Here is a 26,418-nt window from a genome sequence, read left to right as displayed (position 1 = left end):
TCATGTCATTGAAATCCACAGTTCTTTGCTAGGGAGTATCCCAGTTAATGATAGTTTAACCAATGAGGGTGCGTCAGACAACTGTACTTAGTAGACCTATAGTTTATAATGAAATCAGAACTACTCCTTTGATGACGCTATAATCAGCTTATTGCCTTTAGCCTACAAAAAAGGCTGTGAGCCGCTTCATATGATTCTCCAGTCCATTCTCGAACCCATAGCCGCTTGGTCGGTATCACTACAATAATTAGGTACCGAAGTAGTAAATCAGTCCACCACAGAGTCAACTCGACTTATCTCGAGTTTTGGACAAATCCTAATAAATCCATAACTTTATCAAACCAAGATGACTTCTATAAATGTCTGAAATTCTATAATTAGGACAATTTTTAACACATGCTCAATTAAAATGCTGGCAATCTTTCATTTCACCATTTTTCTGGTGAAATTCAAGAAAAAAACATCAATAATTAATGAAATTGTTGATTAATAAAGTAATTGAGACTTTGTTGAGTCTTGGCATAATCTTTTATAGTATATAAAGTCATCTATTTACCATAATTTCCCCATGTCATGCTTGTGTTGGATTTTGAGTCACTCTCAATAATATGTGCTTGTGTTGACTGCTCAAATGGGGAATTAAGGGGAAATTTAACTCACATTTTCTCTTTTCTGTCTTAAAATAAGGCATAGACTCTGTACCTAAAATCAATGTAATTTTAAATTGTGGAAATTTACTTCAAAATCCTGAATTAAATGATTAAATCTCCACATTTTATTACCTCACTTCCATTATTATTTTAAAAAAATCAAATCAAAAAAATAATAAATCTAATTAAAAATACAACAATAATTTTACAATATTTATTGTATAGTCAATTGTGCCTGATTCATCATTTCCGAGTAGAAAGTCATCGCGTATGGAAACAAAAAATTATTTTTGCATTTTATTTTTATTGTTTTTGTGGACATTTGTGGCTGTTGATTCTGAAGAGTAAGTATTATTAAGGAATTAAAGCTTAAATAACTGTTAACTCAGAGTGGTTCGGTTGTGGAATTGTTTAAGTCCTTTCCCACTCAGATCTGAGTGCATTTTCAATATTCTTGTCGATTTTGTTCCTTCATGATACAAAAATTGCGGACTAGATATGTAAATTGCACCCTAATAGGCAAAGAGATCTCTTTTAAGTACCCGTAGGAGTTCTTCTTCCGATACCAACTTGATATCGAAGGAAGTAAGGAAGTAAGAGGCATTTTTAGACTAGTTGAGGTGGTTCAGTGACGTAATGGTTTAGTACTTTGATACCTAATCATTGGAACACTGTTCATAGATTCTAGACTCGGTAGATGAATTATATCCAGTGGGAACTCGGTTCACAGCCTCCCTTTGTAGGCTACAGTAATGTCATCAAAGGAACGGTATTGATAATAAATGAATAAAAAAGCAACAAAAATGACAAATTTGTATTTCTTGAGACTGTAGTCAATTACGTCCCATGGCCATTACTAATTCGATCATTCGTCAATGCCATCTCTAACTAAGTAGAGCCAAAAACGTCCGCATTCCATCCTACAGCCTCTTCACACTTAGGTCTTATTTATATTCAATGATCAGATACCCGAAAGCTACCTTAATTTTGAAATTCATGTACTTGTCTGTCACATTGCGCTGCACTGTACGTGTACATCATTGGATCTGATGTAAGTGAAGTGCTTTGAATAGGGACAGGATCTTCATGGAAAAATTTAATAATCATCTTCATAATTACGTGCTTTGAAATGTCTAATTCACCTTAGACCATATTCGGGTGTTGTCGGATTCATGTCGGAATGGTTCAAGCCAGAGTAGGCAGGACTTTAATGTGGAGGTGCCTCCACCGGACACCAAAAGTTCAGACTCCAAATAAAAAGTGTAGTCCGACTCCTCAAAGTCAGGACTTTTGGAGTCCGGACTCTAAAGTTCTGCTAACTCTGGTTTAAACTTTTGGATCCAAATTACAGTCATTTACGGAGCTCGAAGTCGACTTGAATTTTGTATGGATTTAGGTCGACGACCAGAGTCAATTTTATCAAACTCGACTTCGAGTTACTTACTAATCTGGTCATACAGATCAAGTGTGATCCATGAGGGAGGGAGAATTGCTGCTTGAAACAGGCCCTATTGCTGGTTATTGCTTACTGATTCCAAGTCTACCTATCATTTAACAAGCAAAAAACCTTAAATTCCCAATTTTCTTTCCATCCATCCAGACTTGTTGCCGTATTTGCACCCAGAATTGCCTTCAAATCCCACAAATACAATGTCTTCATTCAAGCTAAGAACATCGAACATGAAACGGAACTGGCTGTTCAATTTCGTCATTTTAGTCGAACTTATACCTTAAAAGACAACAACATTTATACCGTAAATTATCCAACAAACAGCACTGGAAGTGTGAAGAAGTTGAACTTTACAGCAACTTTATATCGTGAGAAAGTCCGAGGACTTGACAAGGTCCATCAATGCTCAACACAGCACCTTGAAATTAAAGTTGATAAGCCAATATTTTACACATTCATCCAGACTGACAAGCCAATTTATAATCCACGAGAAGATGTGCAGTTCCGTATTATTGTTGTTGATAAGGATTTAAAGCCTCGCGTCATGAACAATATTGACATTGAAATTGTTGATCCATTAAATCGTACAATCGACAAATTTACGGATCTTGAGGGGAAAAACCGAGGAATTTATGTTGAAAAATTCACAATAAGTAGGAATCCCCTTTTTGGTGCTTGGCGGATAAGAGTCACGGTTGATAAGTTTAAGAGCTTAACGACCTCAAAGTCATTTGCTGTACAGAAGTTTGAGCTGCCTTTATTTGGTGTCCATATTGAGACATCCGAAAAGGATTACCTGCCGGAATCAAGAATTGTCATTAAATTTCATGCTGGATATGCTTTTGGTGGTAATTTGGCGGGTAATGCTGTACTTGTCATACAAAATGTCGCAGATGGAGTCACTTACTATACAAAGGAATTCAAAAATGTCGTCACAAATCAGTCAATAGCTGTAAACATCAAGAAGGACTTTAATACCCAAATTTATAATCGTGTCGATTTGAAGGCTACGCTGATGTTCACAGAACTTGAGTCTGGACTGACGTACAATAAGTCAACGGATTTTACAGTTCATGCTGACTCAACAGTCAAGTTAACTCCTGTACATCCAACAAAATTTACACCTGGATTTCCATTTGATTTTAAAGTATTTGTACAAAATTGGAATAATGAGACTTATAAGTCACAAGATGAGGTTGAGATGGACTACATCTTTAAATTATCTAATGGAACTAGACAGACAGTGACATTTCATCCACTGCTAAACAATGGCACAGCTGAGCAATACACTATGGTTCCGGAAAATGCAATTGAATTTGCCATACAGTGTCGATTTTTGAACAGTCGAGTGTATAGAGTTAATGTTGGAATGGCCAAACCTGACCATGAGTCTAAGAAGCTTGAGATAAATTATTATCCAAAAAGGTAAGGAAAAATTGATGAATTTTGTTAATTTAGATTTAGACTTAGATCAGGTGCGCAGTAAGGGTGGGAATTTGGAGTATTACACCGGGGTGCATTGAATAGGGTTGAGCACAATTGGGGGTCCTCCCCAAAGCGAACCTCCCTCTTAAAAACCAACAAACTAACAATTTCATCTCTCTTTTCCAGACCATTTTTAGGAAGCACCCTAGATGTCCACGTCTTAAGTGAAACACTTCTTGACAACATCATTGTCGCTATTATGACAAAATATGGAAATATTGACACAAGGATGATTGAATGTAAAGATAAAATTGTCTGTAGTTTTCAAATAGGCGTAGTTGAGGAAATGATACCAAAATTTACCCTCGAGGTTTATTACGTACGTCATATGGATGCAGTGGATTATGGAACGGTTGAGATTAATACAGGAAATATTGGTGAAAATTATGTAAGATATAGCAAAGGTGTAAATTAAGAATTGATTGGAGTATTTGGTTTTTGCAAGAGTTTTACAATTGAATGCTGGTGTGCGCATACTTGCGCATTATTATGGCGCATAATTGCGCACAACTGCGCACACTTAAATGCAATTGTCGAACTCTACTTTTCACCTAATACCTCACAATCCTATCTAATTGTACCAAAACTAACCCTTTAAATCATTGTAGCTCAAAATGAATCTGTCACAAGTTGAAGTAAATTCAAGAAAAACCGTCACGATGACTTTTAACACAACAGAAGAGTCAAAAATATTTTTATTAGCTGTCGACAAGCGAGTCACATTTTTGGGAACAACAAATGACATAAAACGTGATGATATCATGCATAAAGTTGGTCATATTGATACTCGACATGCTGTTCTGTTGGATGATATGAAGTCATGGACTATTTGCACACCTGAAGAGCTGCTGCGCATAGAGAACGGACGACAATCTATTGTACCACATTCAAATGGACATGGTTTTTTTGATGAAGATGATGGTGAACAGGATGATTTTAGTGAGGGTGATTATGACGAGGAATCTGAAGATAAATCCGAGGAAGTAAATCTTGATGACGTCCGTGAGAATTTTCCTCATACGTGGCTGTTTGAGACTATTGACAGTAATACGGCAATAACAGAAAGAACCTATAAAGTTCCTGACTCAATGACATCGTGGCACATATCAGCCTTTTCAGTACATGACCAAAAAGGACTTGCAATCATGCGACCACGTGACCTGCGCGTTAAAAATGAATTTTTCATCAAGTTCAATCTTCCTTACTCCTTAAGATATAAGGAAATACTAAAAATTGATGTCATTGTGTTCAATCACAATAAGAACAATAAGGATGTGGACGTAAAGGTTAAAATGTTGAATCTACAAGACAATAGCATCGCGCAATTTGAGTTTGTTGAGTATGACAACTGCGCAGCAAGGTTCAACAAGAATCGCAGCATGATTCAAGAAGCTCACATTCCAAAATCACAAAGTAAAAAAGTCTCATTTTATATTCGATCAAATCCAATGGACAAGGACTTTACTGCTGAAAAATACATCAATATTATAGTCATTGCTGAGGCAAGTGATAAGCATGGAAATACTTATAAGGATGCAGTAAGAAAACGCTTGAGAATTGAGAATTTTGGTGTTAAACTTGTGGATATATATTCTGATGGATATGTACTGTCTGGAAATAGTTCGAGTGATGTCTTGCATACTAATAGCACTGATACATATTCACATTCTTATTGTATCATTACTGGAGATTATTTGAGTGAGAAAATCAGCATTGATTCAGACTTTGAGTAAGTTGAGTTGGAAAATTGTCATTTTTGAGGGTATTCAAGGGTATTGTCGCTATGTTGTTAGTCGGTTTCGGTCTATTTCGGTCTATTTCGGTATATCTCGGTCTACTTCGGTCTATTTCGGTCAATCTCGGTTTATTTCGGTCTATTTCGGTCTATTTCGGTCTATTTCGGTCTATTTCGGTCTATTTCGGTCTATTTCGGTCTATTTCGGTCTACTTCGGTCTATCTCGGTCTATTTCGGTCAATCTCGGTCTATTTCGGTCTATTTCAGTCAATCTCGGTCAATCTCGATCTTTTTCGGTCTATTTCGACCTATCTTGGTCAATCTCGGTTTATTTCGTTTTATCTCGGTCTATTTCGGTATATCTCGGTCTAGCTCATCCTTTCTTGGTCCCTCTCGGTCAGAACTATTCAGAACCGATCAGTTCCGCATCCATGATTTTATGCTTCATCTAAAGTATCTCTCAATGCTTACTCATACTTTTCATACTTCCCATTTCTTCTAGATCACACTCAAATGACTTAATAGAGCATAGATTAGCAAAACTAAAATGGAATATAAATCTTCATCAATATTCAAAAAGCATGAACAAATCAAGGAACGATAACTACTTCAAAGAAGAATATCAGGATATATTAGGAATGCGTGGATCTGAGAAGAATGTAAGTATGATGTCTAATCCAAGGCTCAGACACTAGAATATGTGGAAAATGTCTGATCCTCGATCATATCAAGTTGCTAACCTCCAATTCAATACTTTCAGGACAATGCAGGCTTCATATCATTTTATGTCGACACACTTGCATCTGCAATGAATGAAAAGCTGATTTTTGAGGATCCAGACGTGATTGAGAAGGAACTAGACATTTTGAAGGGTTATCAATTGGAAACCGGTGAATTTACCAATTTTGGAAGCATGCCTGAATATAACAAAAACAGTTCCGACTACAACAAAACCAAAATTTACTTCGAGACTGCGCAGGTCCTGATCGCGTTCCTTAAATCAGACAGAATAGTTGAACAAAAGTACACGGATGTGATAACAAAAGCTTTAGATTTTCTTGAGGATAATTCACATGCGTACAGTAAAGACAATGAAGCATTATCAGTTGCTGCTTATGCCTTCTCACTTCGGATTCCAACTGACAATTATGAAATTAAGACCAAAAATATTATGGACGATATTGAGAAGACATTAATTGATCATGGCGGTAAGGACATGTGCGTTAAATTAAAATCAACTGATGATGACTGTGACGTAAGGCATACAGCATATACAGCCATGACATACATCAATCTTAACCTTACCCAGAAAGCTGTTCCATTGGCTTATTGGCTGCTTAAGTCATACAATTTTAAGGATGACTATTACAACTCAGCCATCATATCAGAACCGATTGCTAAATTGGCACAACTGCTTCATGCTGAGTCTACGGACATCACAGTTACTGTACATGATGAATTTAATTTTAAGGAGACTTTAAAGCTTGTTGATGGAAATTCGACGGATTTTCATGTTGTTAATTTTCCAACACATTCAAAGATTTTTAGTTCTAAAGTCACTGGATATGGCTTTGTATCCATCACAAAAGTCATTGAACGGACGCTTGACTTTGCTATTGCAATTGAACCAACATTTCACATTGCTGTACAAATTATGAATAATCAGACAATTACGAAATTTGGTGAAATTGTTATTAATGTCTGTGCTAAATATGACAAGGATTCATGGGATGTGATTGAGATTATGAATGTGATTTTTGAGATACAAATGCCAAGTGGATATATTTTTGATGAAATTATCGATTTGGATAAGCAGAAGAAGAATATTCAGGTAATTAGCGACTTGACTTCGACTTGACTTCGACTTGACTATGACTCGACTTGACTATGACTCGACTTGACTATGACTCGACTTGACTATGACTCGACTTGATTATGACTCGACTTGACTATGACTCGACTTGATTTCGACTTGACTTTGACTTGACCTCAACTTGACTTCAACTTGACTTCGACTTAACTTCGACTTAACTTCGACTTGACTTCGACTTGACTATGACTCGACTTGACAATGACTCGACTTGACTATGACTCGACTTGACTATGACTCGACTTGACTTTGACTTAACTTGACTTCGACCTCAACTTGACTTGACTCTAATCTTATTAATTCAAATATCTTATTCCAAATACAGATCGTAAAAGAAGGCAGGAAGAAGTCATACGTCATCGTTCATTTCCTAAGCTTCCTAGAATCCCAAAACTATTGCATCAATATCAGAGCCGTTAAGATGTTTGATGTAATAAATCCACAAAAGTCAAGCGTGAAAGTTTTTAGTTTTGCAGAAAAAAGTGAGTTTTTTTATTGAATTTTTGAGGTTTTTTAATTATTTTTTAATTTTTTTAGAAAATTTTGGACTTGAATTTTATGAGGCACCGAATAAGGACGCATGCTAGGGAATCATATGACATTCTAGATGTAATAACTGCTGCTTAATCACTCAAAATATAATAAATGCTATTTTAATTAAATTAATAGAATTTTCATTTTATTTCTCAAAATTTTACTTCCTTTACAGCATACAAAGGCACAACTTTCAAGACATTGTGTCAATTTGAATCTTAATCCATTCCTTAAATGCTGCAACTTTCATAAATCCACCTAAAAAACACACAATTAATTAATTTTATTATAATTCATACAATTTCCTTTACTTGGCACATCTCGTTGACCACAAGTTGACACACCATATGCAGTAATGCCTTCAAGATATGTAGTTCCATTGACAGTTCTGACTAGTCCACTTCCAGAATCACCAGAGCTAATAAAATTGAGATTTATGGTAGTTTTAATTTGGGTTTTCAATTGGGTTTGTCCAAAATTGCAGATCTGCACCAATAATGCAGACCTGCAGCCTTGGACAAACATGAATAAAGGCCTTTGGCAACTTAAAGCCAACGATCTAACATTTAGGCTCTGATGTCATTTCACGACCAACCCTTTTAGTCGATATAAAAGCTTATTCTAATACATACCACGTGGTTACACCTGAAAAACATTAAAAACCGTTAAATAATTTTTGAATATTCCTGATAAAATCAAGGGATTGTCACATGTTTCATCCGGATGAAAAATTTGTATGGTCCAAATGAAGAATGTCAATGCCTTAGATAAAATAAAGAGCTTACCTTCGTATCCTAGTCCACAAATCTGCATAAGGAAAAATATAAATGATTAAAAATCAACTAAAAATTCTCAAATTTCATTAAAATTTACATGATAACTTGAGCTGTAATGCTTCTTGTGCTTCTTCAAACAGAAATTATCCGAAAATATTTTAATTTGAATTTTCTTCTTAATATTTGTGTATACTCCTGGCTTGTATTGACCTAAAGATATAAAATAAACATTATGGAATTAATTAGATCAGTGGTGGGCAACCTGTGTGCTGTGGTACTCTAGTGTGCAGCCAAAAAATGCTTGGGGAGACCATGAGCCGTATGTATTGAGTGGTTTCGGTCAAGGCTTATCACCAAGTTGTGCTGCGAAAATCAAAAGGTTGCCAACCACTGAATTAGACCAAAGCAGCACAACATAGACACTGATGCACTATTGATTTGAGATGTTTAAGGTAGGATTCGTCTAAAATTCCAGGATTGCAGACCAAAAAATCCAGGTTTGCAGCGATGGATGAGCTAAGAGGTGCAGTCGAAAACTGTAGGCCTGTGCATCTACAATGCAGGTCTGGGGCTTATGGACGAACCCTAGATGAAGTCAGAACAGCTTGAATATGCCCTACCGGCCAAGTTCCAATCCTTAGTTAAGTCCTTAATTAATGTCCTGAACCGACAGCAGGTTCCAAACGATACACACGGACTTATGTAGAGTAAATGGAGAACCTACATCCCTATACTGTGCATCTCTCCATGTCTCCCACAAACCCACTCCCCATCACACCTACCCAAGTCATTAAAAATCATACTTACCAAATCCAGTTACAGTCAATATTTGATTTGTCAGCTTCGCATTACTCTCGAGGATACTCAACTCGATATTTTGAATATATTCAGACTTGCTCGGTTGCCAGGCAAGCTTGATAACAGCAATGTCATATTTTTGCTTAGTTTTGGATGACTTGTCATAAGATTCATGAATTTTGACACTATTTGGTTGAATTTCAGCAACACTTTCGCATTCTTCCGTACTGTAATCGCAATCATTCTCTAGGTCGGTCTTCCATTCGCCTAATTTTATTACCATTCCATGCTTTAGTGTTGGTGTGTCTAGGTTTTGGAACGAATCGAGACAGTGAGCGGCTGGAAGGAATTGATGTTTAGATGTTGATGATGGGTTTGTTAGGTATTTGAGGTTGGATTTCAAAATTTGAGGTTAAATTGCAAAATTTGCTTGAAATTTGAGGTTAAGTTGCAAAGTTTGCTAGAAATTTGAGGTTAAGTTGCAAAATTTGCTGAAATTTTGAGGTTAAGTTGCAAAATTTGAGGTTAAGTTGCAAAATTTGAGGTTAAATTGCAAATTTTGCTTGAAATTTGAGGTTAAGTTGCAAAATTTGCTAGAAATTTGAGGTTAAGATGCAAAATTTGAGGTTAAATTGCAAAATTTGCTTGAAATTTGAGGTTAAGTTGCAAAATTTGCTTGAAATTTGAGGTTAAGTTGCAAAATTTGAGGTTAAATTGCAGAATTTACAAAAACTCATACCAGTAACTACAAATCGATCACTAATAAGACTGCCTCCACATCGTAAACCATTTGACTTAATTTCTATCAATGCAAACCAAGGTGAATCTGTTCGTGACGCATTTTGTACGCCAATTGTTGATATTTTCTCATTTAGAGGATCTAAAAAAGTAAATAAATGAATTTTAGCTCGAAAATGTTGAATTTTACTTACTTCCAGCGATGATGTTCAAAATAGATAAAAATATTGCAATTTTAAGCATTATTGAGTATCAAAAAATCGTTTAATTGACCACTAAGTTGATAATTATTAAGTCTGTTCGGAAAAAAACACTCTGAGTTATTTAAATACTCGATGATAACTGATTATCAGTCTCATTTTGTGTGATTCACCGAAACATGAGTAAAATGATGATTGTAAAATGACGGAGCTGAATATTGAGATTGAGTAAAATTGAAACCTTTAGATATTCCGATCATTGAGATCCAGAGCTGAACGAAAGCGTTCCGCGGCTATGGATTGATCATCAAGTGAGGATTCACCAGACTACTGCATTCAGTAGACTTACAGTTAAAAGTTGAATCAGAACCACTCATTTGATGACGCAATTGTCAGCTTATTGTTTTCAACCTTCAAATTGAGGCTGTGAGCCGCATTTCTACTTCATATGAATCTCCTACTGTGCCTAGAACTCATGACCACTTGGTCGATATCACAATAATTATTCAGCCAAAAAAAGACTACTATGGTGCCTAAAAGCAGTCGCTTTGCCTGTTAGGAACTAGATATGTCTATCTAGTTCACAATTTTTGAATGATGAAAGAACAAACTCAAAAAGAACAGTGACAAATCACTTGAATCTGAGTAGGAATGGTCACGTCAGATCCAAATGTTCAAGGGCTCAAGTGGACATATTCAATTTGTTGGATTCCAAACATCTAACTAGTGGCCTTCATACCCTAACTGGCAAATAGACTACTTTTGGGTATCAAAGTGGTATTCCTATAGGTTTAAAGCATGCTCTTTGCTGTTAGGGGTAGTTGCTCATTTGATACCTTAGTTCCTTCGTTGGTTGTACAGATCAGAGTTGCAATCTGTGACAGGTCAACAGAAACAGTCCATCTGTCACAGGTCGTTGGCAGGCAGACAGATTTGGCCTGTCACAGGCCTGACCTGTCACAGGTCACATCTGTCACAGGTGATGACCTGTCGACAGGTCATAGATGATCGACAGGTCATCTTTTGACATAACCTGTCACCTCTATATATGACAGGTAGCTGTCATCGCAACTCTAGTACAGATCAATTGTGATCCATGACCTCCCACAGGAGTCGCCTGAAGCTGGCTCTATTGCTGGCTTCCACTTGCCAATTTCCGATACCAGGCTCAATACTATCTCTATCGACAGCTATAGCTCATTTAGGTAGCCTCATTAATGACCATCTTGGCTGTGCTTAAATTAATCAAATCTAAAATGTCCTAAAATCGACAGCTCGTGTTCATCGTTCCTGATTGTAAATTTCATCATCGAGGAATTACTTGGTATTTTTTTATGACTTTAAATTGACCTGAATGTCATCGCTAATTAAGATTAAGCTTTGCTATACATAATTTGATAGACAATTTCACCATATGTAAGACATTGAGTTGCTTGGACTTATTTAAGTCTTTATTTGTATGCAAAATTTCTCCTCATTTCCCCTCAAAGCTTCTCTTGATGCTCTTGTGACTCTCAAAAATACGAAGACAATTACGAAGTGCTGAGCATAGCTCCAAAAAGGTATTATGATTTAAATTTATATTAGTGCTTAACTTATGTATTTAAAGTATCCCGAAAGACACACGTTGATGAAAAGGGATGCAAATGTGTCACTAGGCTGGGGGCGACTATGGCGTTGTGGTTGAATCGGTGAAATATGGGGCCTATGAAGGAGTCAAGCTGACCTGGATGGTTATGTCTAAATTACGAGTAAATTGTCCCATTTATGTCCAGTTTCAAGGTATATAAGACATAATCAGAGTGTGGCTTTCTCAAAAACGACCGTTAATTTTTTTTTTCAAAAAAATATTTTTTGTCGTTAATATTCAAATTTTTTTTGACCGTTACTTTTATTTTTCTTCGTAACGGAAATTTGTATTTTAAAATAAGTTGAGTTCGAAATGTTTGAATTTTTCGACAATCTAATGTCGAAAAACTCGAATTTGAGACGGCTACACTCTGGACATAATAAGGATCACATTTATTTTATATACAGATCAATTGTGATCCATTGCATCTCTCCAAAGGATGTCCATGAATCACATTTGATCTGTACGGCCATCGAAGGAAGTAAACGTAATTGCTAAAATTCATCCCTGATTTGTCAGGTTTGGTATTTTGATACTCAACCTGATCGGTATCCATACAAATACCGCATAAACTCTGATTCCATAAACTCCAATTCCGAGTCTACATCAAATTTTTGAGGTTAGGATTTTTTGAGGTTAGAATTTTTTTGAGGTTAAAATTTTTTCGATGTTAGGAACCAATTTTGAGGTTAGAAATTCCAAAATCAATACTAATAATAGCACCAACGTCAATTCAAATTCAATTTTTTTTTCCGTTACAGACACCGTCCATCTAGTTTCTCAGCCTGACTCAACCTAACACCAATGATTAATCCTGTTCGTATTATACTTATATGCTTGATAAATCATCGGATTTCTGATGATTATGTCTCACACAATTAAAAACTGCCTCGTAGCCTGTCTCGGCATATAAAAAGTTGTTCCACAAATTTTAAAAAATCAAAAGCATTACAATTATTAAGCCATAAAGTATCGGTGCCCAAACAGAACAGTGTCAAATGAAAGTACTTATAGTACTTTTATTATATCTACAAGTATTTGTGGATTGTAAAGAAAATGATGAGTAAGTATAGGAATAGGCTGCATAATATATCATGGCTGACTTGATTCTCGATTGAGGCAGAGTAGCAAAACATTTTGCCTGTCACAGGCACCAGTTATGCAACTCTGGTTTGAAGCTGAATTTCATCCAATCTGAGTTACGCTGGCCTCAAATCGGAATTTCATCAATTTTTATTTCATGTGCTTTAGCAGCGTCGGAAAGCGGAAATAGTCAAGTTGGTTAGAAAGTCGAGCAATCGACTCAATGGTCCGGGGTTCGATCCCAGGGAAAGTGGAGTCCAAAATGTCCGGACTCCACGGACTTTCGGAGTCCGGACTCCAAAGTCCTGCCAACTATGTTCTAGATATGTTCTAGTTGTACCATTGGTACGGTAAAGGCAGAGTTGCACAACAGGCACCTGTGACAGACATAAATCGAACAAATTCTTGAAAATTTGTATGGTTTTGTAAGAAAAGAAAGGTGTGTGTTGTGCAACTCTGGGTATAGGCATATACCAGGTGTGCTATTGTACTCATGATATACCATTACCGTACCGTTCAATGGCGTACCGGAGGTATCAGCCCAAGGGCGTAGCCCCCCCAATTGGGAGAGTTCTTCGAAAATTGTAAAACCATTTTTATTTATAACGGTTTTTAAAATTTTAAATTTTTTTTGTTTGCAATAACACGCTACGCCCCTGCATGAGTCTAAAGTCACACTAAGTTTTAGCAATTTTAATTCCATTTCTAATCCAATTTTTACCATTTTTTTTTCAACAGATTCATCACCTACTTTTCACCTAATTCCGCGATTGACAAAACCGACTTTAACGTATTTGCCGTAGTAAAAAAAGTTGATAATCCAACAGAAATCGGTGTACAATTTAGAAAAGTTAATGTAACGGCTTATGCAGTCGGTGATAATATTCTTAAAATTAAATTCCCAAAGAAGAAAACAAGTGGAAGTAAAAAATTTGGTGATGTTATCTATACAGCACTAAGAAATGTCACATCAAAAAGTCAACCACAATGTTCAACAATTAAATCGAAAGTTAAGTACATTAAGCAGACATATTATACGTTTATACAGCTTGATAAGCCAGTTTATGCACCAGGACATACAATTAAATATCGTATTATTGTTATTGATCGGAATTTACGTCCATATCAGTTAAATAATATAGTTATTAAAATTATTGATCCATTTAATCGTACAATTAAGTCATTTGAGGATTTAGATGTGATGAATAAAGGACTTTATAGTTCCAATTTTACACTTAGTGATCATACACAATTGGGTGATTGGACAATTAGTGCTGTTGTCGATAAACAGGAATTTCATAAAGTATCAAAAATAATTCCTGTACAAAAGTATGTCTTACCATTATTTACGGTTAATGTTGTGCCTATAAGTCGACGTTTATTGAATGGACATAAGCTACAGATGTCAATTAATGCAAAATATTCGTATGGTGATTTTGTGACTGGAAATGTTACTATTAATATTAAACGTACATCCGATAATTATGTCATTAAAACTGTCAGCATATCCAATGTTAAAGACACAGTTGCTGTATCTTATAGTCTTAAGGATGATTTAAAGATTAAAGTCAATGCTAAGACTGATTTTGAGGCATTAATTTTATTTACGGAATTGGAAAGTGGAAGTACAGAAAATAAGACAATTAAATTTTCAGTTTATAATGAAAATAATTTCAAGATTCATGTCGTACATCCAACAATGTTCCTCCCCGGTCTACCATATCATGTTCGTGTCTATACTTATAATTGGAAAAATGAATCGGTTAATATTGATCATGAACAAGTTAAAGTGACATTTAATTATAAATTTACCAATGGAACTGGCTTAATTGAAGGTGGATCCTACTCGACTGTTAATGGTGTTGCTATAATCCAAAAGGTTATATCTAATGTAACAAAATCGTTGGAAATTAAGGCTAATTATATTGACAGTAAATTATACAGAGCTGCAGTACAGTTAGGAACACAATATTTAAAGGCAAAGGAACTAACTGTTGATTATGGTCATACTGATACGACTAACGTACAACTGTAAGTATACATACAACTGTACTTACTGTACTGACTGTACTTACTGTACTTACTGTACTTACTGTACTTACTGTACTTACTGTACTTACTGTACTTACTGTACTTACTTTACTTACTGTACTTACTGTACTTACTGTACTTACTGTACTTACTGTACTTACTGTACTTACTGTACTTACTGTACTTACTGTACTTACTGTACTTACTGTACTTACTGTACTTACTGTACTTACTGTACTTACTGTACTTACTGTACTTACTGTACTTACTGTACTTACTGTACTTACTGTACTTACTGTACTTACTGTACTTATGGATGTTCCTCTTTTCAGACCAAAACTAAATGACGAAATAATGATTTATGTGAAAAGTGTCGTTGAAATGGATGAAATTGTAGTCGTGATTATGACAAGACATGGAAATGTTCTATCAATGAAGGAACATTGTGGATTTTCAATTAGTTGTAATTTTATACTGAAAATTACAGAGAGTATGATACCTGAAGCAACAGTTGTTGTTCATGCCGTGAGTGATGTCAATGAATTTTCATATGGTGAAGTTCTGATTAAGTCTGAACAGTTGGGAATGAATCATGTGAGTATAGAAAAATTGAGTATAGTAACGGATTAGGAACGTAGACAGGAATATATTAAGAACTGGAGGGAGGAGGATCCATTAGGATCTCACCTCTTCTCGTCTACACATGGATACGTTCCTAAACCTGATTACTCCGGTACTAGTACGGAATGGTATGGTACAGTGGTATATTATATAGATTGGTGATTGGTATAGGTAGGATAAATGGATATGTAGAGTTGTGCATTTGGATGCGCAGAGTTGCGCATTTGGATGCGCATTTAAATGTGCATCAAGAACAATAGAAAATACACCTTATAATTAGTTTTGCTATATGGATAAATGCGCAGTCATGCGCATCTACAACAATAGCAAATGCAGACCTGCGCATCAAAACAAACTCTTAAAATCGTACCAGTTTATCATTGGTGCCAATGCATTTTGTCCGGATGGATGACTTAATTGGTGCAACATCGATGTATACCAGGTCCACTGTACCATAAATCATAATTCATAACTAAAAAATACTAATAAAATTTTTTTTTTTGTCAGTTGAACGTTATGCTTACCGTCCCAAAACAAGTCAAAAAGTCATCAATTACAACAAAAACAAAATCATCTGTCGTCATGGAATTTGATACGCAATTAAATTCAAAAGTCTATTTAATGGCATTTGATAAGCGTTTAACATATCTTCGTCAAGGAAATGAATTAACAAGACGTGATGTTATGGATGAGATATCAAAATATGAGAATAAGCTTGATGTTAAATTTGAGGATTTAAAAACATGGCATGATTGTACAACGGAAGAGCTTGATCGTATTAAAACTGGTAGAAAATCGATAGTTGCACATAATGAGGACTTTATGCAGTCAAATGATGATGAACCGGATGAAGATGAACCAACAGAGTCAGATGACGATCAATCACAATCACAAGATAATTCTGAGGATGATTTACTTCGTGAATATTTTCCAGAATCATGGATTTTTGAGGAATTTGATATTGTAAAAGGAGATGAAAAGAAGACATTTAAAGTTCCCGATTCAATAACATCATGGATTATATCAGCATTTGCTATGCATGATACACATGGTATTGCTGTTGCTGATTCAACTGAAATAACCGTTAAAAATGAATTTTTTATTAAAATTATGGCACCATATTCGGTTCGTTTTAAGGAAATATTTGGATTTAATATATTAGTATATAATTATATTGAATCAAAGGAGTCATTGACAGCCACAATAACGCTCATTAATACCGACAAATCGATACAATTCGTTAGCTACGATAATGAATGTAAACCAACATTTAGTGACAAAATTGAACATGTTAAAACTAACATAGAAGTTCCATATCAAGGTGTTAAAAAGATAACATTTTATATACGATCACATCCAAATTTGGATAATTTTAATGGTATATATAAATTAATTAAATTGTCATTAAATGCTGTTGGTAAAACGTCATCAAAAACTTATGAAGATAGAGTTAGAAGTAGATTAAAAATTGAGCAGTTTGGCGTTCGAGAATATGAAGTGATAACACATTCAAATAAATTGTCTAAGAATATCAATACAAATTGGAATACTGTGAAAAGGGTTACGCCTGACAATGGTTTTCTTAAGTTATCAGCAATAATATCGGCAGACTATCTTACGGATGTTGGAAATTTAAACACAAAACAAGAGTAAATTTTGATAGTTTTTTTTAAATTTATTTTAGTTCATGATTTTTCTAAATTTAATGTGCAGATTTGCGCATCTAGAACATTAGAAAATGCAAGCCTGCGCGTCAAGACAAAACCTTATAATTAATTTGGATATATGGACGTGCAGGCCTGCATTTGCTATTGTAGATGCGCAGGCCTGCGCATCAACACAACCCCCTAGAATTTTTTTTTAATTTATTAAAAAATTTCAATTATTTATAGTTATCTATATTGGGGCTATTTAGAGGACTATACAACAAAATTCAAAGTAAATGTTGAGTACATGCGATACATGAAGGCAAGAAATTTAAAACCGGTTGATCCTCGCTTTTATTGGCTATATCAATGGATATTAATGGATCGTAATCGAGGACTGCATTATCTTAAACATGGATATGACGTAAGTATTTAATGTTAATTTATGAGGTGCATATGGGGGGGGCTCATTGCCGCGTTTAGAGAACGTCTATGCTTGACAGCAGCACCATAGCTTGTTCGCTGATCATATTATAACAATCTGATCCTAATTTTGTCCATTTCTATTTATAGCGTAATGCAAAAATTGATTTTAGATATCATGCCGGCTATACTGCATACTTTATCGATGCAATTGCATCTGGTATGAATATAAATGCCATATCGGTAAACAAAGGACTTATACAAGTAGACTTTCGTCGATTAAAAGATTATCAACAAAGTGATGGATCATTTGCAAGTTTTGGCACATATCCGGAACGATCATCAAATGATGCAGCATCAAATAAATATTTTGAAACAGCCTATATTTTAATATCATTCTTAAAATATCGTGATTACTTTGATCAAGATTATTCAGAACTTATAAGAAAAGCATTTAATTTTCTTGATAATCCCAGTAATAAATTGAGTCTCTTACCCGATGCACACTCAATTGCTGCATATGCATATGCATTAAATAAAAATTATGCATCAGCTGTAAAGCACATGGAGGAAGTTGAAAAAAATACAATCACTAATGGTCGTGGAAAGATTGTTGAAAAATGTTTTAAAAGTAAATCCTCATCAACATCATGTGATATGAGACATACAGCATACTCAATATTAGCATATCATGCAATGAATCAATTACCAAAGGCTAAACCATTAGTTCTAGGTATTGTTAAGCAATTTTCATCAGACAAGACATTTTTACATCAACATTCGATTGCGGCTGAAGCTATCTCAACCATATTAAGTGAATCAAAGGTTGCTGCAATTAATATGGCAGTTAATTTAAAAAATGAATTTGATTTTGATAAAACCGTTATAATTAATGGAAATAATTTGGATATAATTCATGAAATTAAATTTCCTGACAATTCAGAACATGCAATAATATCAACAAATGGAAGTGGATGGTGTACAGTAACAATAGTTAAAGAAACATTAGTTACATTAAAATCATTGAATCCAAGCTTTAAATTGACAATCAATAATCAACAGTCAATAATCAATCAATACAGTCGCGTCATGTTTTGCTTCACATTTATTGGAAAAGTAGATGATGATGATGTTCAGAACGACATAAGAATGGAACTTGAAATGCCAACTGGATATATGTTTGTTGAGGTTGAGGATACGTTAAATAAACAATTTATTGAGGTAAGATATAGCAGATATCACAGGCAACGAGGCATGTTTTTATGGTACGATACCTAAAATCCAGTCTGTCTTTGCCTGTTAAGGAATGTCTCTAATAATAATGTCTATTTACAGGATGTCGACACAAAAAATATAAAATCTGTTGTAATTATGAGATTTGGAAACATTGAAAAACTTCGCGAATATTGCTTTACTGTTAAAGCCAAAAGAGTTTTTGATGTTAAGAACCCTGTGCCAGCTGGAGTTAAGCTTTATAACTTTAGACACAAAGGTATGATTTTTTTTTTTGGTGCTCGAAAGATAAAAGTAGTAGAAATGGTCAAAAATCTGACTAAGACAGCGTTAATATGGTCTCAGACTCCAATATTCAGCTCCCAGGCTTCAATTTTCAAGCCCTTAAGCTCCCAGGCTCCATTTTCCTGTCTTCAGGCTTCAATATTCAGCCCTTAAGCTCCCAGGCTCCATTTTCCTGCCTTTAGGCTTCAATCTTCAGACCTTAAGCTCCCAGGCTCCATTTTCCTGCCTTTAGGCTTCAATCTTCAAGCCCTTAAGCTCCCAGGCTCCATTTTCCTGTCTTCAGGCTTCAATATTCAGCCCTTAAGCTCCCAGGCTCCATTTTCCTGCCTTTAGGCTTCAATTTTCAAGCCCTTAAGCTCCCAGGCTCCATTTTCCTGACTTTAGGCTTCAATCTTCGCCCCACAGGCTCGATCAATGAAAATTCGATAAAATACAGCCTAACGCCACAGCTTAGTCAGCCTGGCATCTGATTTTCAGTCATTACTACAACATTTGCTGTCTCCAGAGTACGAAACCGTTCCACCACCTAGCCATCTTGACTCATTAAACCATCCCTGAATGCTATATAATTCCATTACATTAAATCCATTTAAATTTATTTCACAGATAATCTTTTGATTGATTTCTACTCAGCATCAGCCCCGACATGTTAAATGTTTGCCCGTGACAATGACATCATCCTGGAATAGGATATTTATGGGAATCAGGCATGACACTACTGAAATACTGATACTAAGATCCAATTGTATGAGAAAATATCAATATTTTAGTAGGTTCCATGCCTGGTTGCCTCAATATCCTATATAATCTTAACTTATCCCAAGAAATTGCGACTTTTTATATTTTTTTTATTGGAAATTCTGAATAAAAAGTTACAATAAATCCTAAATTATCAATATTTTATTACTGTGTCAGCAACGATGCCAAAAGTTAGCTTCCTTACTTTATTTCGGAGGCTGTACAGATCAATTGTGATTCATAGCCACCCTCTTGGGTCTCCTAGCGGGTGGTTTAGGGATGGTAACTTGGTAGTTCAATGCACACTGTATTAACCAGGACCTTGCCTGATTATCCTCAGCACGCACATTCTCTCGTTGACTGGTGTCCAATCTACAATGTGCTTTTTTCATTTTGGATCCACAATAAATCCTGTGCCAAAAGTTGTGCTTTTAGTTCCTTCAGACGAGAAAATAGTGAACCTTTGACATTCGAATACTTGCTGTCCATGCCACTTCGTTTCCTGTATCGCCGTGATATTGTACTTGTAGTGTCGAAGTTCCAACACTAATACTGACAACGCTCCCGGTCCTGACAGCGTCCGCACATTCCAATCATTTGTTCTTTTTCGTTTAGCTTTGATTGTCGTCGTTAGTTCCAGTCCGGCTCTCTATTTGTGTTTCTTAGCGTTTGATTTGAGGATGGCGACTTGCTAGACCAACGCACACTGTATTAACCAGGATCTCGTTTGATTCCGTCCCACAATGTGGCTTTGATTGACGGTCTTCACCACGCGAAGGTGAGATTGGTACTTGGTGTGCTTAGGCTAAGTGCAGCATGTGACTGTATATTCGCACACCTTACGGAGTCCAATTAGCTTATTCAAGAATAATTTGGTAGGGCGACCAAGTGCCAATCTATCCGTATTTAATGTCGCAGACCCTTCATCGAGTATGGAACGCTGAAAGGATTGATGGACAACATAGTCAAAGATCTCATTTTACACCTGGTTTTATTTAATTATTTTTTTTTTTGGATATAATTTTAATAAAATCCAAAATTATGAATTTAGCTTCATTTTCCTTAGAAGTCCTCAACATCCTCATCATCCTCTTCAAACTGCGTACTTGTCGATGTAATTAAGGTTGTAGTTTCAATAACTTTTGATTTTTGTTTAACTGATTTTGGATCAATTACTCCATTAATCCAGTCAGTAAAGCATGACACCTTCAGAAGACCAGCTGTAAGGATTAATAAATTAAGTTTAAAGCTTTGGTGCTGTTCACAAAAGTCATAAAGGTAGCCGGGAATCCTTAACATCCACTGCATGCTCATTCTTAACTTACTTGGCTTTCCATCACCACAAACATCAGAACCAAATACTACAATGCCTTGTAGATATGTTTTTACTTCATCATTATCATCAGTAATCTGAGAAACAGCACCGCCACCTATTGATTTTAAATATTTAGCTATTTTTGTCAAAATTGTTATTAATTTGATGACTTACCCGAGTCTCCTTTGCTGTGTGATGTTAATCATGAAAGAATAGAATTAACAGCACTTAATCACCTTAAATCAGTGGTGGACAACCTTTTATACTTCGCGGCACATCATGCTGGTAAACATCGACCAAAAAATCCCACGGCAAACGGTTCTTGACATTTCGAGAATAATTAGGCACACTAATGTGCCGCGACACACAGGTTGTCCACCACTGCCTTAATTATGGTAGATGCACAAGCTCAGTCAGCATGCTAAGAAGTCAATCATCCAGCAAGCCACTCAGCTAGAAATATCATTAGCCTGCCAAGCCTGTACCAAGCCTGTACCAAGCCTGCCAAGCCTGTACCAAGCCTGTCAAGCCTGTACCAAGCCTGCCAAGCCTGTACCAAGCCTGCCAAGCCTGTACCAAGCCTGCCAAGCCTGTACCAAGCCTGCCAAGCCTGTACCAAGCCTGTCAAGCCTGTACCAAGCCTTTCAAGCCTGTACCAAGCCTGCCAAGCCTGTACCAAGCCTGTCAAGCCTGTACCAAGCCTGTATCAAGCCTGCCAAGCCTGTATCAAGCCTGTTAAGCCTGTACCAAGCCTGCCAAGCCTGTACCAAGCCTGTACCAAGCCTATACTAAGCCTGCCAAGCCTGTACCAAGCCTGCCAAGCCTGTACCAAGCCTGTCAAGCCTGTACCAAGCCTGCCAAGCCTGTACCAAGCCTGTCAAGCCTGTACCAAGCCTGCCAAGCCTGTACCAAGCCTGCCAAGCCTGCCAAGCCTGTACCAAGCCTGTACCAAGCCTGCCAAGCCTGTATCAAGTCTGTCAAGCCTGTACCAAGCCTGTACCAAGCCTGCCAAGCCTGTACCAAGCCTGTCAAGCCTGTACCAAGCCTGCCAAGCCTGTACCAAGCCTGCCAAGCCTGTACCAAGCCTGCCAAGCCTGTACCAAGCCTGCCAAGCCTGTACCAAGCCTGCCAAGCCTGTACCAAGCCTGCCAAGCCTGTACCAAGCCTGCCAAGCCTGTACCAAGCCTGTCAAGCCTGCCAAGCCTGCCATCCTAAAAATTGTCCTTGATCCTTAGTACTAATGCCTTACCATGTAGAAAGACCTACAAATAAACAAAACATAAAATACATGACATTATTTCTCTGTATTGATAATCAGCTTTAAATCCGGAATTTACACGACATAGAAAATGGACAAAATTCAGCATCAGACAAGAGTTAACCATTTCTATGTCACCGTGTGACTTCCAGGTGAAATTAAAAAAATTTACCATTTTTTCCAGCTCCACAGATCTGAAATTAATAATAAATTTTTTTATCAATGACTGAATTTGAGGGTGAGTCAGGTATAGCAACACTTACATGATGTGCAGGATTATAAACTTTATTCTGAAAATCCTTTAAACATTTTTTATGCTCAAATACTTTAATGTCCATCCTTTTTCTGATAACGGCTTGTACTGATGGACTTGTCTCGCCAAAACCACTAATTTTCAAGTCTTGTTCCTTAAAATCATCATCACACTCGTCGTCCGACAACAGCACATTACCAACAATATCCGATTCTCTTGGTGGTGACTTAATTGTTATTATAGCAATATCATGGTTGTGCTTAGTATCACGATTATTTTTGTCATATTTCTCATGAATTTTGATTGATGCCGGTGACTTTTTAATGACATTATCACAAATTTCATTACTATCATCATCATTACAGTCGGGATCTTGTCCAAGCTTCCATTCACCGATATAAATATGAATTTGAGAATAATTAGCACGAGGTCCGTCGAAATGTCCATCAGGAAATGCATCAAAACAATGGGCGGCTGTGGATTAATACAGTTAAACAGTGACTTAAAGCCCAGAAATCATAAGCTGACATCAAGTCTCAATCTCTATGCTTGTTGGGGACACAATTGACTATTTACCTGTTATTATATATTTGCCCTTATATAAGCTTCCACCACAACGTAAATTTGATATGTTCAAATGAACATGCCATGGTGCGTCCATCTGACTGGAGTCCAACGGTACTATATGAATATATAAAATAAAGTATTAAATTCTTATGCTTATTTTTCTGTTTCCCGGAAAGCACATGACGTTAAAATTGATGATAATCTGATCCAAGGCTGTCAGCAAAAAAGCGTCAATGGTCAAGTGGTTAGAGCGTCGGACTTCTGTTCTAACGACCCGGGTTCAATCCCAGAGAAAGTTTAGTTGGATTCGGATGCCTTTTTCGCTTTTCTAGTCACACTAACTCAGTTTGTGTGACTCGCGACACACTAGGTACGTTGCATTGATATGCCTTGGGTCATGCAGCGTGCAGAGTTGGTGAAATCACAACGTCCATTGGATCCAAGGCTGATCTGAGATTTCTTGGAATCTGGCCTGGAGTTGTACAGCAGTTGTAGGCAATCTGTGCGCACCTCATGACATTTCGACGCTTAATTGCTGTCCGCTGTGCTTTCCGGGATCATAATTGTTAAATACTTACATCCATAGACACTAAGCATGCATAAAAGCAGCAAAATTATTTTGTACATTTTTTATTAATGATCTAAACTGTCTGAAGTCTTCATGAAAAATGAACGATCGATTGACTTTTTATATGCAATTTTACTGGTATTTGTGAATGTTAAGAGAAAGCTGCTATTGATCATGTTATGTTTGTGACTAAAGTTAGGGGAAATTTTAATTATTTTTTAATTATTTCTTTAATTAAATTGAGCTCTCTTCTCCATCCACTCTCTTTCTCTTTTTAAGCTTAGGTTTGTATGTATTTGATGATTCTGAGGGCTCTGAGGAATTGTGGATGCCAATGTCTTTCTGGGAAGCTGACTGAGTGTCAAGTGAATATCTTCTCGTGGTATTCCCTGTTACCACTAAATGTACCGCTGAATCGAACCATTTGCCGACATATGAACTGACTAATAGTCCATCCCAACCCTCCCTAAAGAGTGGCAGCCCCAACAATCATAAGATTTCCAGAATTCCTGTTCCCGGGGATTCCCGGGAAAATTCCCGTTTTTGGAAAACCTAAACAATCAGGATAGAAATTGTAAGATTTACAATTGTCCATCTCCTAACCCAATATGTCTTAAGAAAGCTACAGTACTAACAATTACGACTCGATGAACATGACAGTAAAGCTCTGCGGATAAAGACACATCCTTAAAAGAGAACAAAATAAGTAAAAGATTCAGATACAGAGTTGGCAGGACTCTGGGAGTCTGACACCATGGGATTCAAGTGGAGATGGACTTCAAAATTGAATTCTGCCAGCTTTAAAGAAGCGCTTACTTACAGGCCGTACAGATCAAGTGTGATTCATGGCATCCCTCAGTCGGCTCCTGAAACTGGCTCTATCGCTGGTTACCGCTTGCCAATTACCAAATTAAAGAAGTACATTCATGATTAATGTCCATGATATTAGTTTAACGGGATATGATACAAAAATCATTGCTTATTATTCTTAATATCGTGTAGGAACGTCCTGCATCACTAAAGTCCATTCTAAGCAGCTAAAAGTATTTTTCATTTTATTTCATCCTAAGCGGTACGCAGCTAACTTTGATGGTACGAGCAGGTCAAATATAAAACAAATTAAGTATATATGGACTGAATATACCGACGGCAAATTTTCAAAATACCGACGGTACTCAGAATTGACATGACTTTGGAATTTCAGACCAGAGTAGCAAAAACAGGCACCTGTGACAGGCAAAAACCGTACAAATTCTTGGCTTTTCCATGAAGCTGATATTGTGAGAAGCATTAATGTAAATAGACTTAGGTGGGCTGGACACGTTATCAGAAGGCCTGTGGATGCTCCATTGGTAAAGGTATTTAAATCCAACTTTTTAGATGGCAAGAGATCGCGCAGAAGGCCAAAGAACTCATGGAAGGAAGCTGTCGATAGAGATAGTGTCACAATTGGAATTGGTAATTGGCAAGCGGTAGCCAGAGATAGAGCCAGCTTCAGGAACCGACTGAGGGAGACCATGGATCACATTTGATCTGTACGGCCAGCGAAGTAAGTAAGTAAATGGTTTTTGTCTGTCACAGGTGCCTGTTTTGCAACTACGGTCCGGAATTCCAAAAGTCCTGTCAACTCTAAGTACCGTCGGTAATTTGAAAATTAATTGCCGTTGGCATATTCAGACTCTATATATACTTAATTTGTTTTATATTTGACCTCAGTGTCATGCATGTGTTTAAAATTAATTTTATTCAGCAGCTGATAACAAAAAGTGTTAAAGTATTTCATCATAAAGCTATGTCAACAAGCTTAATCTCATCACTCAAATGTTTTGAATTTTTTAAATTACTCGGAATTTCCAAGTTGTTTATATTTTGATAAACCTCTGACATTGATTAATCGAGGGGATCTTCTAAGAAGACAATCTGTCTGAAAAAAGTATCATACTTATTTCTTTGTAACGGCAAATGTGCTGACATGCTGATATGTGACTCATTAAAATAGATTTTAATTACTTATTGGAAATAGATTCTGACTTGGAGTCTTGGGTATTGAAATGAGGCTTTCCATCTGACTCTATTGCTGGTCTCATCACGAAGTTTGTACAAATTCTCTGATTTGACTTCTAATTGACATTTTTGCATCATTATTGTTTCATGTTCGTAAATGGAATAGTATTGTAGCTGGGGGGAGAGACACAAGCTTGCTATACTGCCCTTGGTTGGAATCCACAAGAAAAAAGCGTCCAGGTGCTCCAAGAGCAACATGGCGTAGGACGGTAATGAAGGAATGCCAGTTAGATGTCAAAACTGATGATTTGTACAAGCTTTGTGATACAGCCAGCTTTAAAAGCGTGTGGCTTATATGCTTTCTCGAAATCCCGGTCCCGATAAATTTTCGGGATCGGGATCGGGATTCAAATTTTCGGGATATCCCGGGAAATCCCGATCCCGATCCCGATAGCGAGAAAGCATAGACTGACCTATCCAGCAACTTACTTTTGCTTGAGCAATTCCTGATTAATGCCTTCCTTCA

At 36.5% G+C, this 26,418-nt stretch overlaps 4 protein-coding genes across 4 annotated transcripts; 2 read left to right on the top strand and 2 right to left on the bottom strand.

Moving 5' to 3' along the window:
* The first annotated feature begins 62 nt into the window (after positions 1 to 62).
* LOC139096927 (thioester-containing protein 1 allele R1-like) lies at positions 63 to 7,853 on the top strand. Its single transcript, XM_070648682.1, has 9 exons — positions 63 to 68; positions 876 to 994; positions 2,251 to 3,525; positions 3,712 to 3,973; positions 4,194 to 5,314; positions 5,824 to 5,980; positions 6,082 to 7,152; positions 7,517 to 7,673; positions 7,729 to 7,853. Exons 1-9 carry the CDS (start codon positions 63 to 65, stop codon positions 7,776 to 7,778), a joined length of 4,218 nt encoding a protein of 1,405 aa, XP_070504783.1. The 3' UTR covers positions 7,779 to 7,853.
* Positions 7,849 to 10,346, bottom strand: LOC139096959 (CLIP domain-containing serine protease B9-like). Its single transcript, XM_070648719.1, has 8 exons — positions 10,232 to 10,346; positions 10,039 to 10,179; positions 9,309 to 9,638; positions 8,599 to 8,711; positions 8,511 to 8,532; positions 8,358 to 8,370; positions 8,037 to 8,143; positions 7,849 to 7,983 (listed from the first exon to the last, which is right to left on the bottom strand). Exons 1-8 carry the CDS (start codon positions 10,278 to 10,280, stop codon positions 7,919 to 7,921), a joined length of 840 nt encoding a protein of 279 aa, XP_070504820.1. The 5' UTR covers positions 10,281 to 10,346; the 3' UTR covers positions 7,849 to 7,918.
* A 2,446-nt stretch (positions 10,347 to 12,792) lies between these two features.
* On the top strand, positions 12,793 to 20,078 carry LOC139096965 (thioester-containing protein 1 allele S3-like). The gene is made up of 8 exons (XM_070648727.1): positions 12,793 to 12,930; positions 13,689 to 14,981; positions 15,314 to 15,575; positions 16,110 to 17,251; positions 17,495 to 17,672; positions 17,822 to 18,892; positions 19,007 to 19,163; positions 19,796 to 20,078. Exons 1-8 carry the CDS (start codon positions 12,866 to 12,868, stop codon positions 19,840 to 19,842), a joined length of 4,215 nt encoding a protein of 1,404 aa, XP_070504828.1. The 5' UTR covers positions 12,793 to 12,865; the 3' UTR covers positions 19,843 to 20,078.
* Positions 20,079 to 20,899: 821 nt separating this feature from the next.
* On the bottom strand, positions 20,900 to 24,051 carry LOC139096966 (chymotrypsin-1-like). The gene is made up of 8 exons (XM_070648728.1): positions 23,899 to 24,051; positions 23,330 to 23,434; positions 22,764 to 23,227; positions 22,673 to 22,694; positions 22,492 to 22,504; positions 21,417 to 21,430; positions 21,253 to 21,357; positions 20,900 to 21,147 (listed from the first exon to the last, which is right to left on the bottom strand). Exons 1-8 carry the CDS (start codon positions 23,945 to 23,947, stop codon positions 20,990 to 20,992), a joined length of 930 nt encoding a protein of 309 aa, XP_070504829.1. The 5' UTR covers positions 23,948 to 24,051; the 3' UTR covers positions 20,900 to 20,989.
* Between the last annotated feature and the right edge of the window lie 2,367 nt (positions 24,052 to 26,418).

The sequence above is a fragment of the Chironomus tepperi genome, unplaced genomic scaffold (genome assembly GCF_022539635.2).
Source record: "Chironomus tepperi strain 1889 unplaced genomic scaffold, CSIRO-AGI_Ctep_v1 contig_409, whole genome shotgun sequence".
Taxonomy (NCBI): Eukaryota; Metazoa; Arthropoda; class Insecta; order Diptera; family Chironomidae; genus Chironomus; species Chironomus tepperi.
The sequence above is the reverse complement of the archived record's forward strand: the minus strand, read 5'-3'. Positions and strand labels throughout refer to the sequence as shown.

Excerpts from the sequence above, each read along its gene's own strand:
- LOC139096927 (XM_070648682.1), top strand. Across the intron at positions 995-2,250 it reads GTGGCTGTTGATTCTGAAGA|ACTTGTTGCCGTATTTGCAC; the intron begins GTAAGTATTATT and ends CCATCCATCCAG. Across the intron at positions 5,981-6,081 it reads TGCGTGGATCTGAGAAGAAT|GACAATGCAGGCTTCATATC; the intron begins GTAAGTATGATG and ends CAATACTTTCAG.
- LOC139096959 (XM_070648719.1), bottom strand. The coding sequence starts at position 10,280 with ATGCTTAAAATTGCAATATTTTTATCTATTTTGAACATCATCGCTGGA. Across the intron at positions 10,180-10,231 it reads TTTGAACATCATCGCTGGAA|ATCCTCTAAATGAGAAAATA; the intron begins GTAAGTAAAATT and ends TTACTTTTTTAG. Across the intron at positions 9,639-10,038 it reads TGATCGATTTGTAGTTACTG|CCGCTCACTGTCTCGATTCG; the intron begins GTATGAGTTTTT and ends AATTCCTTCCAG.
- LOC139096965 (XM_070648727.1), top strand. The coding sequence starts at position 12,866 with ATGAAAGTACTTATAGTACTTTTATTATATCTACAAGTATTTGTGGAT. Across the intron at positions 17,673-17,821 it reads ATCTTAAACATGGATATGAC|CGTAATGCAAAAATTGATTT; the intron begins GTAAGTATTTAA and ends TTCTATTTATAG. Across the intron at positions 18,893-19,006 it reads TAAATAAACAATTTATTGAG|GATGTCGACACAAAAAATAT; the intron begins GTAAGATATAGC and ends GTCTATTTACAG.
- LOC139096966 (XM_070648728.1), bottom strand. The coding sequence starts at position 23,947 with ATGTACAAAATAATTTTGCTGCTTTTATGCATGCTTAGTGTCTATGGA. Across the intron at positions 23,228-23,329 it reads GGGCAAATATATAATAACAG|CCGCCCATTGTTTTGATGCA; the intron begins GTAAATAGTCAA and ends ATTAATCCACAG. Across the intron at positions 21,148-21,252 it reads TTGTGGTGATGGAAAGCCAA|CTGGTCTTCTGAAGGTGTCA; the intron begins GTAAGTTAAGAA and ends TAATCCTTACAG.